Source organism: Octodon degus, unplaced genomic scaffold (genome assembly GCF_000260255.1).
Source record: "Octodon degus isolate 3935 unplaced genomic scaffold, OctDeg1.0 scaffold00098, whole genome shotgun sequence".
Taxonomy (NCBI): Eukaryota; Metazoa; Chordata; class Mammalia; order Rodentia; family Octodontidae; genus Octodon; species Octodon degus.
The window spans coordinates 3,489,937-3,502,769 of record NW_004524674.1 but is presented as its reverse complement, the minus strand read 5'-3'; the positions used below and the strand labels follow the sequence as shown (position 1 = coordinate 3,502,769).

General features: G+C 41.9%; 1 protein-coding gene and 1 non-coding gene across 2 annotated transcripts in view; both read right to left on the bottom strand.

Annotated features, from left to right (window-relative positions):
* Positions 1 to 12,833, bottom strand: part of Scimp (SLP adaptor and CSK interacting membrane protein) — a 33,532-nt gene that overhangs the window by 2,444 nt on the left and 18,255 nt on the right. Inside the window, exons 2-4 of the mRNA XM_023723314.1 lie at positions 8,297 to 8,420; positions 6,667 to 6,727; positions 3,088 to 3,161 (exon numbers count right to left, since the gene is read on the bottom strand). Of these exons, the coding sequence (XP_023579082.1) occupies positions 3,088 to 3,161; positions 6,667 to 6,727; positions 8,297 to 8,408 (247 nt within the window). The 5' untranslated portion in view covers positions 8,409 to 8,420. The remainder of the gene's footprint in view (positions 1 to 3,087; positions 3,162 to 6,666; positions 6,728 to 8,296; positions 8,421 to 12,833) is intronic.
* LOC111818636 lies at positions 5,286 to 5,390 on the bottom strand. The gene has a single exon (XR_002822585.1). It is a non-coding gene; the product is annotated as a U6 spliceosomal RNA (small nuclear RNA).

The window sequence follows — 12,833 nt, the reverse complement described above, 5'->3', positions numbered from 1 at the left end:
TTTTTTCCGCACCGGGGATTGGACTCAGGCCCTTGCACTTGCCAGGGAAGTGCTTATTCTACTGAGCCATCTCCCTGGCCCCCATATTTTTGGCACAATATTTATAGATTTTGATGATTGTTTTACTTCCTGGTGGGCCAGATCCTCACTTACAGAGGAAACTCAGACACAGACATGCCTCAGGTCTCAGTATCACCCAAAGGAGAGGACTGTGTGACAAATATTGGTCAGATATTTTGACTCCTACTTGCCAGCCTCAGCCTACCCTGCATGGGATCCACACAGCAAATGCTTGGAAAAGAAACAGACCAGAGCCAGATGGGTAGTGCTGTATCTGGGGATCTTGTTTCTTACAAGAAAGTGATATAAACCACACTTCCTGGTTGTTATATGCCTCCCAATGACTTATGCTATTTCCCAGAACTGTCCATAATGGCTTATGTACAAATCTATCTACTAAGAAAATAAAAAGCGTTGTTTTCAAAAGGTAGAATTAGTACAGAATGGGTCCACAGCAAAAGGGAGGACATTGTGATGGTTTGAATATTATTATTATTTTTTTTGGTGGGGGGGAACCGGGGATTGAACTCAGGCCCTTGCGCTTGCTAGGGAAGCGCTCATTCCACTGAGCCAACTCCCTGGCCCTTGAATATTATTTGAGTGTTTTTTTTGTTTGTTTTGTTTGTTTGTTTGTTTGTTTGTTTGTTTGTTTTTGTGGTACTGGGGATTGAATTCAGGACCCTGCACTTGGTGCTTATTCTACGGAGCTATCTCCCTGCCCCTCTTCCTGAAGGTGTTAGCATCGTGGTGGTCCTCAAGGTAACAGTGTTTAAAAGTTGGTGAAATCTTAGAGTCAGAGGCTATTGGGCGACTGTTGCTGCTCCACCCCCTGCAACTGTGTTTCATGTGATCTCTGTCAGGCAGGCTTCAGCGATGACGCTGTCTGCATGGTGTGATGTATCCCGCAGGACTTCGTGCCTTTCAGCGCTATTCTGTTGAACTTTCAGCCTTAGAAACTGAGCTAAATAAACTTTCTTTTTATAAGTTACCTCAGGTATTTTATTTATTTATTTATTTATTTATTTTTTGCGGAACCGAGGATTGAACTCAGATCCTACTGAGCCATCTCCCCGGCCCTTACCTCAGGTATTTTAATAGAAAACAGACCAATACAATAGTTCAGCTTCACCTGTGATGGGGGCTGGAATAGCCTCTGCCACAGGGTCATCTTTTCCCAAGAACACGTGAAAGACTACTGCCATCTCATTTCTGTAGGTTGACTGCTCTGAGTTCACAGTAGTAGTCACTGGCTTTGTGACCATGTGTAACTCACTTAACTTCTCTGTGTCTCAGTGCCCTTGTCTGTCAAAGAAGAATAATGATGTGCAGGCCTCATTGATTTGTTATGAGGATTAAATGAGGTAATGTCTAGTAGAGGGCCTGACATGCATTGTATACATAATGTTAACTAACATTTTTATTTAATATTTCTATCAAGACATTTTTATTAGGTATCTACTGAGCTCCAGAGACTCTTGTAGGTAGTGGTTCGAGAGGAGAGAACAAGACAAGGGAGGTGGCTGTTTTCCTGTTTTCTATTCTAGTGGAAGAAATTGATAATAAATTAACAATAACTAAGCAAGACAATTTTAGATCATTGCTATAAGTTTCATAAGTGAAAGTAGCAGAACTATTTTAGGTGGAGGTGGTCAAAGAGGGTGAGGCAAAGCCAACTATGCAGAGAGCTTATGGAAGAACATTCCAGTCCAGGAAACAAGGGTGGTTTTTCTGACAGGAAGAGACAACCCAAGTTCCTTTTTTGCTTTTGTTCCAAGCTGGGATTTGAACATGAATTTTGTCATCTGTTTTTTGTTTTGTTTTTGCAGTACTGGGGATAGAATACAGGATATTCTCACAGAGCTACATTCCAAGCCCTGTTAAATTACTTTTATTATCATGAGTACTTTTTTTTTCTTGATACTGGGAATCAAACTGCCCTTGCGCTCTCTCTCTCTCTCTCTCTCTCTCTCTCTCTCTCTCTCTCTCTCTCTCTCTTATGATACAGAGTCTTTCTAAGTCACTAAGTTGCCCAGGCTGGACTTGAACTTGTGATCCTGCTGCCTCAGCCTCCCAGTGTGCTGGGATTACAGGTGTGCACAACTATGCCCATCTTGTTGGTCTCTTTTAAACAAAATGCCATGTCTACAAATCTTGATGTGATGGACTAATTCAAGTATTTGCAAGTAGGAAGGGAACCAAGAAACAAAATGGTGGGCGGTGGGTTGAAGAAGGGGTTTAAAAATAATTAAGATGTATTGTATACATGTACCATGATGAATGTAATCATTATGTACTACAAACAAATACTAATACAAATTTGAAAACTTTAAAACAGATAAAGACATTATTAAAAAAATTCACATGTTGAAATCTTAATTCCAATTTGGCCATATTTTGTTACAAGGGTAGAGCCCAGATATATCAGGATTAGTGAGGACAGTGTCCTTTTAAGAAGAGACACGAGGGTCAGTCAAATAGCTCAGTGGATTAAAGTGCCTGCAAGTAGGTGCAGGGGCCAGGGTTAGATCCCCAGAGCCTGCCATGCCAGCCCTGCCCCTGGGACATGCTGAGATGGCAATTGAGACTGGGCGTGGTGGCACATGCCTGTAATCCCAACTCTTGGGAGGCTGTGAACACGTGGATCACTACAAATCTGATCTAGTAGTGAGACCCTGAACACCCTGTAGACCCTTCCCTAAAATACAAAAAAAAAAAAAAAAAAGAAGAAGAAGAGACACTAGAAAGCTGGTTTTCTTTCCTCCCCTAATTCAAAGACATGGAGGAAAGACCATGTGCAGACACTATAAGAAGGAAGCAAGCCAGAAAGAGAGCCCTCACCAGAAACCAAATTGGCCAGCACTGTGATCTCAGACTTCCAGCCCCCAGAACTGTGAGAAAGTAGTTTTGTTATTGTCAAAGACACCTAGCCTGTGATATTTTAACTATGGTAGCCTGAGATGGCCAAGGCACCTGGATAAATTTGTTTTCCTATCCTGAATGAAACTGTTATTGGAAAAACATACTTACAGGAATCCTCTTGAAAAAATGAGCCCCTGGGTGGCAGAGCGGGTAATGGACCAGGTGACTGATTAAGAACATTCCTGGAGGGAAACACACACACACACACAGAGACACAGAGAGAGAGAGAGAGAGAGAGAGAGAGAGAGAGAGAGAGAGAGAGAGAGAGAGAGAGAGTCAATATTGGATTTGATCTAGTCTGTCAGCAGATTTACAAGAAAACATCACCAAGGAAAGTGAATGGGTTGAATATTCATATCTTAGTCCCTAACAACTGGAAGCACTGCTTTTCCTACCTAAATTTCTCTTGCTCAGGGAATGGCTGAAGCAGGGCAGGGAGTTGAGGCATTCTAGGTTAGAGCATGGAACACACTCTCTGTGTTCTTCTGAGCTGGATTAGGAGAGGGAGCTGGGCACCGTGTGTAGTTTTCAGGTTGCAAAATAAATGAGCCTCCGAAGCTGAATATAAACACATTCAAGACAGCAATCACCTGACCCTCCTATACTGTACTGCACTGTTTATGTCTGTTCGTCAAAAGACATACATGAACATGTTCGGAGCATCACTATTCGTAAAAGCCCTGCTATTATAGATGTTGGATGTCCCCACCAAAGGGCAGTGTGTTAAAGGTCTAGGCCCCAGTTTGGGTGCTATTAGAAACTTTAGGAGGTGAAGTCTAGTAAGAAGTCTTCAGGTCACTGGGCGCAGGTCCTCAAAGGGGATCATGGGATCCTGCTCCCCTCCTCTCTCTATTTGTTTCTCTCTGGCCAGGAGGTGAGCACTTTTGCTCTGCTATACACTCTCCACCGTGATGACCGCCCAATCACAGGCTCCAAAGCAACTGGGCCACCCCACCATGGACCAGAACCTCAAAGCTTTGAGCCAAAATAATTTTTTTTTATCTTTGTAAGCTGATTCTCAGGTATTTGTTACAGTAACAGAAACTAATACAAGTCTAAAATTAGGCACAACTTATGCTAGCCTAGGGTCTCCAGAGAAACAGTATCACATAAAGGAACTATCAAGGGCTGGAGATATAGCTCAGTAGCACAGTGCCTGCCTGGCAAGCACAATGTCCTGAGTTTGATTTCTAGTACCAAACTAAAGCAAAGCAAAGCAAACCAAACAATCAAGCAAAAAACAAAACAAAACAACAACAACAACAAAAACCAAAGTAACCTGAATGCCCATCAGCTGTATAGCAGATAAATTAATCATGACCTACTTCCATGGTGGAATACTGTATAGCAATAAGAATGAACAACATACAAGTACACAAAATAAATCTCACAAAAGTAATGGTGAACAAAGGAAGCCAAGCACCAAACAATCCACACTGTGTAATACCAGTCATATAAAGCACAAAACCAAGAAAAAACTGGTGATACTCTTGCAATAGTGGATACTTTGGGGTGTCCTGGCTGAAAGGCAGTTGAAGGTGAGTGACTAAAGCATTGGGAATCTCTTGTGTCATGGTCCTGTGCTTGCTACCTGGGTCTGCTCAACTCAGAGAAATTCATTGAGCTGTGCATTTACTATGTGTGTTTTTCTGTATTCATATTTACTTTGCTAAGAAGTCTTAACTGCAGTATCAGTTTCGTGCTTAAAGGTGATATGTTGTTTACTAAGCTACCTGATACATTTGTTTTATTCCTCATGCATATCAAATTGGTAGGGAAGGGGTTTTATTTGCTGGGCCCCTTGGGCCCCAACTAAAGCTATTTTATTCAAATTATTTTATTTTACTTTTTAAAGAGAATAAAAATCTAAAAAAAACCATTAGAAATGATACAAAATTTCATTAAACAAATTAATAGGAATTCAACAATGGTTGTTATATCACATATTGTTGTCTTCAAATTAATTGTTCAGATCAACAGATATAAGCATGCAAAATTGGTCAAAAAGTTATAAAAAAATTAAAAGAAGAGAGAAAAAGTAAGCATTAACTGCTCCCTTCAATAGACCAACAGAAATCAGCAGTACAATTATCCAAACTATTCTGTGTTGAACATATATGTTTCTTTTTCCCTTCCTTCTTTCATTTCTCCTTTCCCTCATCCTATCCTTCCCTTTAAAGTTTCTTTCCCTTTCATAGTATCTATTGTATCTTTCAGATTTCATTTTCTCTTCATGTTCTTATACTAACAAGACAATACAGTGTTTACACATGCAGGTCTGATTTATTTCACTTATGAGTATGGTCTAAAAACATGGAAATTTCATGAATTTGTGAGTCATCCTTGCGCAGGGGCCATGCTAATCTTCTCTGTATCATTCCAATTTTAGTATATTGCTGCTGAAGTCAGCACAACAAAAGCCAATTTAGAGAAAGATAGATTTTTTGAAAGACAGTGCATATCACAAAAACAAAAACAAACAAATAAAAAACCCAAAAGTGCTGGTGCTGGTGAGATAGCTCAGTGGTCTAAAGTGCCTGCGTAGGCAAGCTTAGGCAAGCACAGGGACCCTGGTTAGATCCCCAGCACCACATGCCACACCAGCCCTGCTCCCAGGATGGGCTGAGCCAGCCAGCCAGCCAGCCAGCCAGCCAACCACACACACACACACATACACACACACACACACACACACACACACACACACACACAGATAGTGCATAACAGCATAACATACAAAGAAAGGACTGGCTCTTGACCAGCTCCTGGGAGATTATTGCTAAATTCTGTCTGAGGAGAATATATACCTGGGGTCTTGAACCATAGTTATGCTATAGTTAATGCTCCTTAGATGAGTTAGGATGAAAGCCTTTCTGTTTGTTTGTCTGGGACCTGATGCCATGTTGTATCAGTTTGACCTTTGGAGGGGCTGAAGACTGAATAGCTGAAGATCAGTCACATGGACATTCTAGGTCCCCACAAGTCACTTCCAGTGAACCCTCAACTCCAAGGGTCAGTGAGCTTCTCTGATCGGCAGTGCTTCACATGTATCATTACACATCATTGCTGGAACAGTTAATGATATCTGTGGGACTATACGAGAGAGGACAACCCAAGGCTTGTGCCTGGTTTCCCCTAGACTCTGCCCTCTGTAGTATTTTTCCTTTGCTGATTTCAATCTCTATGCTTTGGTCATATTAAGTTGTATCCATAAATGTAATCACTTCTGGGTCCCCTAAGATTTTCCAGTGAGTCATCAAGCTTAAGGTTGGCCTTGGAGATCCTCAACACTAATAGCAATTATAAAGCCCTAAATATAACACAAAGAACCAAAGTAAACCAAATACTAAATTTTTCATCCAGCCCATAGTGTTCAGAGGACTATACTTGTAAAAAATTTAAAAGAGACAGATGATGGCTCAGGACACAGACCGAGCTTGACCTGTGACTTCCGTCAAAAGTGACAAGAGAGGTTTTGGTGAGAAAATAGCACCAGATGATGCCCTCACCCACAACACCTTGAGACTTCTGTCCTTTAAGTGAGGAGGGTTGGCAGATACAACATTTTGCCAACTCCAAAGCAAGTGTGGGCATTTCAATCATACTGGAGTGGCAGAGGAGGGGCCGGGGCAGAAATGCACAGGTGGTTCTTAAAATTAAGAAGTTTAGAAATAGTTCCCCACTTACTCGTACATCTTTTCTTCTCCTTGGCTTTGTTTGAAGAACTTGGTAATTTCCAATTTCTTACCTGGGGGAGAAAGCCATATTTGTTTAGGATGAATTAGTAAAAAAATGTGATTGTAGAGTTTAGAAGTCTTCAGAGACTCAGTGCTCCAGGACATTTGGAATTAGAATGCCCAAAGGGAACATAGCTAGGAACACAGAGCTGGCATCTGAACCCAGGCCATCTGACTACAACAGTGTGGGCATTAACTGAATGAGGGTGGCAACCATGTGGGCTCTAGGTCCCATGAATAACTAAAAGTGGTCAGGAGAAAATTTAATAAAGACTTGGAAGTTTGTAAGCTCTGATGTATTGGATATAATTGTTATTATTAATTGTAATCTGCTTGTTTTTATGGGTGACATGATAAAGGAGAATAAATAAGATTTTTGTTTAGGGCTATACATTTGTCCATATATGAGAATAAAAAATTTTAAGAAAGCAAAGGGATGGAGAGCTATAGGGCCCAGAATACAACTTACATGTTTTAAAAAAAAACTAGTTATATTATGGGATAATGGGGGAAAAGCATTGAATTGGGAGCCCAGCACCTCCGAGTTCCAGTCCCAATTCTGCTACCAGCTCCTATGGCGACCCTGTTAAGACTTTGTTTCCCTCTGAACTTTACTTTTCTTATTTCTTTTTCTTTTTTTAAAATTTTTTTGGTGGAACCAGAGATTGAACTCAGAGGGCACTTGCTAGGGAAGCGCTTATTCCACTGAGCCATCTCCCCGGCTCCTTACTTTTCTTATTTCTAAAAAAATATTGAGGATGACAAAAATATTTCACTTTTATACATCCATGGCCTTTTAGCACCAGGCTAAGCAGGATGCTGAGGCTGTGCCCAGATGTCCGGGGGACAGTGCCCTGATCACTGAGGGCAGCCTGCCCAGGGCCCTGGGGGAAGATGACCGCTTCTCAGTCTTTTCTCTCACCAGGTGTACTCCTGGGTTAGGTCCTTATTTAAAGGGATAGAATCTCAAGACAACACACAAGTGAATTATAATTTCATGTCTTTGGAGAAGAACAGTGAAGTGGAAAAATCCACATAGAGATAGTCTAAAGTCAGTGTCAAATTTCCAGACAGTGACTTATTTTTGTCTGAGGATGCTAAACACCTCTAGTAAAGGTGGGATAATAGCAAAAGATGCTAAGCATGATCTTGAAGAAGGTAATTGTGGTGGCAAAATATGTTGATTATGGCTTGAGTCTCTATTTCACTCCTAAGAAAATTGTGTTGAGGAGTAAGATAATTCTATAAATGTATATTCTTGTTCAAGTTCCGCAGACAAAATGAAGAAAAAGAAGCCACCTAAGGATACTGTGCCCTGAGGCAGATTGTGCTTTTGTTCAAACCCTCTGGACTAAGAGTCCTGGGAGATGAGTCAAGCTCCCTTCATTAAGCACATGGGGAAACTGAGGCCCAGGGACATCTAAATTAGTAGCAGGGCTAGGATTCAAACCCAGAATGCATGTTGATTAACTGAAAGTTTAGTTCACACAGCTTTAGGGCTAATCTTGCCTTACAGAAACTCTAATGCGTTGACAACCACCCACCCCTACCTCTGCCTGCTTAGGTGAGACAGCCATTACCTTGTCTAAACTGCCACCTATAGACACAGTACAGGATGAAGCCTAGGACCAAAGAGACAACAATGATGGCCACAGCTAAGATGATCCAGAAGTAATTCCTCCACCAACTCATTGCAGTGGAATCCTAAGAAGAAGAGAAACAGAAAAATGTATGAATGAAAGCTATCTGGAGCGGCAGTAGGGCCTATTATCTATTGCGTTGTGTAGAGATATGAACATCTGCTTATGAATCAGGTTCCGGTTCATAGTCAAACGGTAAGAATTATCAGCTGAGGGATTTCTGGAAAGTGACTAAACTTTCTCTAAGCCTTGGTGTCTCCATTTGTGAGGTGAAAATGACACCGTCTACAACCTCACAGGGTTTGGAAGTATGAGAGACAAGATATGTATCTACTAGGTATCACAGAAATAGCAGAAATGCTCACTATCCTTTTTTATATTGCCAAAATATAGCATCAGTAGAAAAGTTCCACGTAAAGCAATAATTGACTACAATTATTTATTTATTTATTTATTTATTTATTTATTTAATGTATTTGGTACAGGGTCTCACTATGCAGCTCAGACTCGTAGTGATCCTCCTGTTTTCAGCCTCCCAAGTGCTGGAATTACAGGTGTGTGCCACTATGCCTGGTCTCGGTGGTCAGCTCAGTGTGCCCAGAGGCAGGGCTGGCATGGCATGTGGTGCTGGGGATTGAACCCTGGTCCCTGTTGTTACCCTAGCAGGCACTTCGTCTGCTGAGCTATCTTGATGGCCCCCTATAGTTTGGTTTTTATTTTTATTTTTTTTAATATCAGAAAGGCAAGATGTACGACTGTTGACAGAGAATTCTGAGAGCTTTTATTTTGAGGTGGGTGTTAGAAAAATACCTTGATGGTACTATGGATTGAATATGGCTTGTCCCACCAAAATCCATGTTAAGTTTTGGTTCCCAATGTATTGGTGCTGAGAGATGGGACTTTTAAGAGCTGTCCGGGTCCTGATGGCTCCACCCTCAGGAACAAATTAAATTCCATCTCATGTGAGTGAGTTTTCGTTCTTGAAAGGTTATTGCAAGACTTTCTTCTCTCCTGCATGTGCCCAGCTTTTTTCTGCCATCAGATGAAACTGCACCCAGAATCCAGCCTCCAGTTTCAAAAACACAGAGCCCAAATAAATCTATTTGATTCAGAAATTACACAGTTGTGGGTTTTCTTTGATAGTAACAGAGTACAGACTGAGACAAAGGGTCTGTTTGGGTGAAGCATGGTCAGAAGGACAAAACTGAAGGTGCAGGGCAAGTTGAGTTAGCTTCATAAGAAAAGTAGCCAAAGTTCTGGGAGACTAGAGAAGAGGTAAGTCTTGGAAGAGGTTAGCAGCAGCGGGAGAGGTCAAGAAGAAGGCAGCAAGTTGGAGGAGAGTTAGAAAGCCTCCATACTGGGGCTGGTGAGATGGCTCAGTGGTCTAAAGCACCAGCTTAGCAAAGCACAGGGACCGCGCAGTTCAATCCCCCAGCACCACATGCCAGCCCACCCTACCCCCTGGTGGGCGGAGCTGGCCACACACACACACACACACACACACACACACTTAAATGAATAAAAATTTTTAAAAAAGAAAGCCTCGATACTGAGAAATAACGCACTTCTAGGACAGTTATGTATACTATTAAATTTTAAATATATCCCTATATTATGCCATGTTGTAAACTTCTGTTACCACTAAACCTTCGATAAAACTGCACAACACATGAAGCTTGTATGAACAGAGCTTGAGGGCAGGAACAAAAAGTGTACAGTGGTTTTCCCAGCCAGGGAGGACATACAGTACATAGAGAGAATAGCAGCTGTCAGGCTTTAAGTTCCAGTGGGGGAAACTCCTGTGGGATGGGCTGATAGGAACACCCCTAAGGAATTCAACAGCTCTTGGGTGAGAGGCTGGGCTCCCTTCAACCATGGAATATATACTTTTCCAGTTTATTTGGATATAAAGAAAAAATGGGGGCTGGGGAGATAGCTCAGTAGAATAAGTGCTTGCCTGGCAAGCTCAAGGTCCTGAGTTCAATCCCCAGCACCACAAAAATAAATAAATAAATATAAGTGAATAAAGTAAAAATGATCCTTGAGGGCCCCTGGGAGAGGTCCTGACATGATGGTTATGGAAGAATCCACTTCCTGGATCACCATTTGGCTCATACAAGGCCACCCATACATATTCATGTAGTGCCACTTCAGAGCCCTGCTTCTGAGTAAGAGGAAAGATATAAAAATGCACCTAGACAAGTACCAGAGAATGGAGCAGAATTGGGATGCTCTAAAGCCATTGTTGTTACCAAGACCTTGCAACTTGGCTAAATTAAAAAATTTACTGATCAACATAATGTTTTGATTGGTTAAATATATTGTGATTTGGATATTCAATTTCAAACTTTACTTCTTTATTGAGGTTTTTGGCTTAAACAAATGTTTTTGGCTACTAGTAAGGTTATGTGTGGCAAAACTAATAATGTTTAATCAGTGCTTTTCTGTATCCATCATTCTGCAACCCTTTTTCCTGTGTGGCTTTTCTAATTTAAGTATAAAGGTCAACAAACTGGAGATTTACTCTTTTTTAAAAAAATGTATTTGGTACAGGGGGCTCTACAGGGTCTCATTATGTAGATCAGACTTGTAGTGATCCTCCTGTTTTCAGCCTCCCAAGCGCTGGGATTACAGGTGTATGCCAACATCCCCAGTCTCAATCGTTGTCTCAGTGCACTCCCGGGGTGAGGTTGACACAGCACGCCAGGGATCGAACCCCAGCCACTGCGCTCTGCCTAAGCAGGCACATTAGTCCACTGAGCTATTTGGCCAGCCCTGGAGATTTACTCTTAAGGAACCAAAGTATCAGCTGCTTGGTATAACTAATTCCTGAGGTATGCACACAGATTTTGCTGAAGATTATCTTTTCAGGATGCCTAAAAGAGAGCAATACAAGAGAAGAGGAGTGGGGGGAAGAGAAATTGGAAATGGCTGTCAGTGAAATTTGACTTTATAGGGCCCAGCGAGGTCAAAATAACACTACTTTAGAAGGGGCCACATAAATTGAAATTTTACCTTGTTTAGCCTCAGAGAATATTAGGTGGAAAAACAGATTTGTAGGTAGATAGGGTTGGCTAAATTAGGGTGGGATGGGTAGAAAAAGACAATTTTCTTCCCTCTATTTTGTCAGTTCTTTTTCCTCTTAGTAAAGTGTCTGTCTCCAAGGGCAGGTGGTATAGCTCAGCGGATTAAGCACTTGCTTAGGTAAGTGCAGGAGGCAAGGTTTGATCCCTGGCTCTGCATGCTGCACTGGCCCTGCCCCCCAGCGCGCTGAGCTGGTGGTGGAGTCTGGGCGTGGTGGCACACACCTGTAATCCCAGCACTAGGGAGGCAGAAATCAGGAGGATCATTACGAGTGTGAGCTGCATAGTGAGACCCTGCATACACACACACACACACACACACACACACACACACACACACACACACACTTAAAAGTGTCTATCTCTTGATTCTTCATCTATCTTTCTACTCTTATGTTCTGTGTCTGTCTTTTTGTTTTACTCTTGAAGAATTTCTCCAAAAAGCAATGGAAGCCTGCTCTTTAAAGCTTTAGAATATCAGGATAGGAGGGTTAAAAATTGTTGTATTGGAGAAGTGGGAGGAAAAAAGGGAAGAAAGACAGAAGTTTAGTGATACAGCTTTTTACTGTGAACACTATGTGTTGCTTGATTTTTGAAATATTTGCATTCACTTTGATAAAATTGCAAAATGGGTCATTGTTGTATAGCTTTCATGAAATGCCATTGCTCAAGTTTCAAAATGAAAGTGTTTCCATTCTCATCAGGTGCCTGGGAAAGAGAGAGGAAGCAGAATGTTGTTACCAGAAAGTGAAACTTTAGATCATTTTGGGCCTACTCAGAGGAATCATTTTTTCCTTACAAACAAAGCGATTTGATTTGCCATCAGACGGTTCATGCATGCTCACTCACCAGTCTGCTAGATGCATTCCCATCTCATTTCACCCTCAACTACACCTCATACTCCAGACAGGGAGCCAAGACTAAGGTGCAGGGCTCTGCCCCATTTCACTCAGGAAGCCCATGTTAATAATGGTGTCCCTAAATCATCAGGGGAGGGCCAAACAGGGGTATTTTGTTTTAGAAGGAGCATCACCATGGTGAAGAATAAAATGAAATGTGGACGACCACCTGAGCAGCTCTCCTTGAAAGAAGAGCAACTGTCTCCATTTTGGCTGAGCCTGACCCTATTTCCTCGTATCGTTCTGTACAGAGCTGGCTAGGACTTCTGTTTATACTTCAACTGGCCTTAAGCAATGTGTATTGGTCTAGCTGAGGTGCTGGTGATAGTGTTTGAAGGTGCCATGCGTGTTTCCCTGGTAACCTATACCTGCTGCTTTTTCATGTGAGCTGGGTCAAGACAGGACAGTAGGGGGCCGGGGAGATGGCTCAGTGGAATAAGCGCTTCCTTGGCAAGCGCAGGGGCCTGAGTTCAGTCCCCGGTTCTGCAAAAAAAA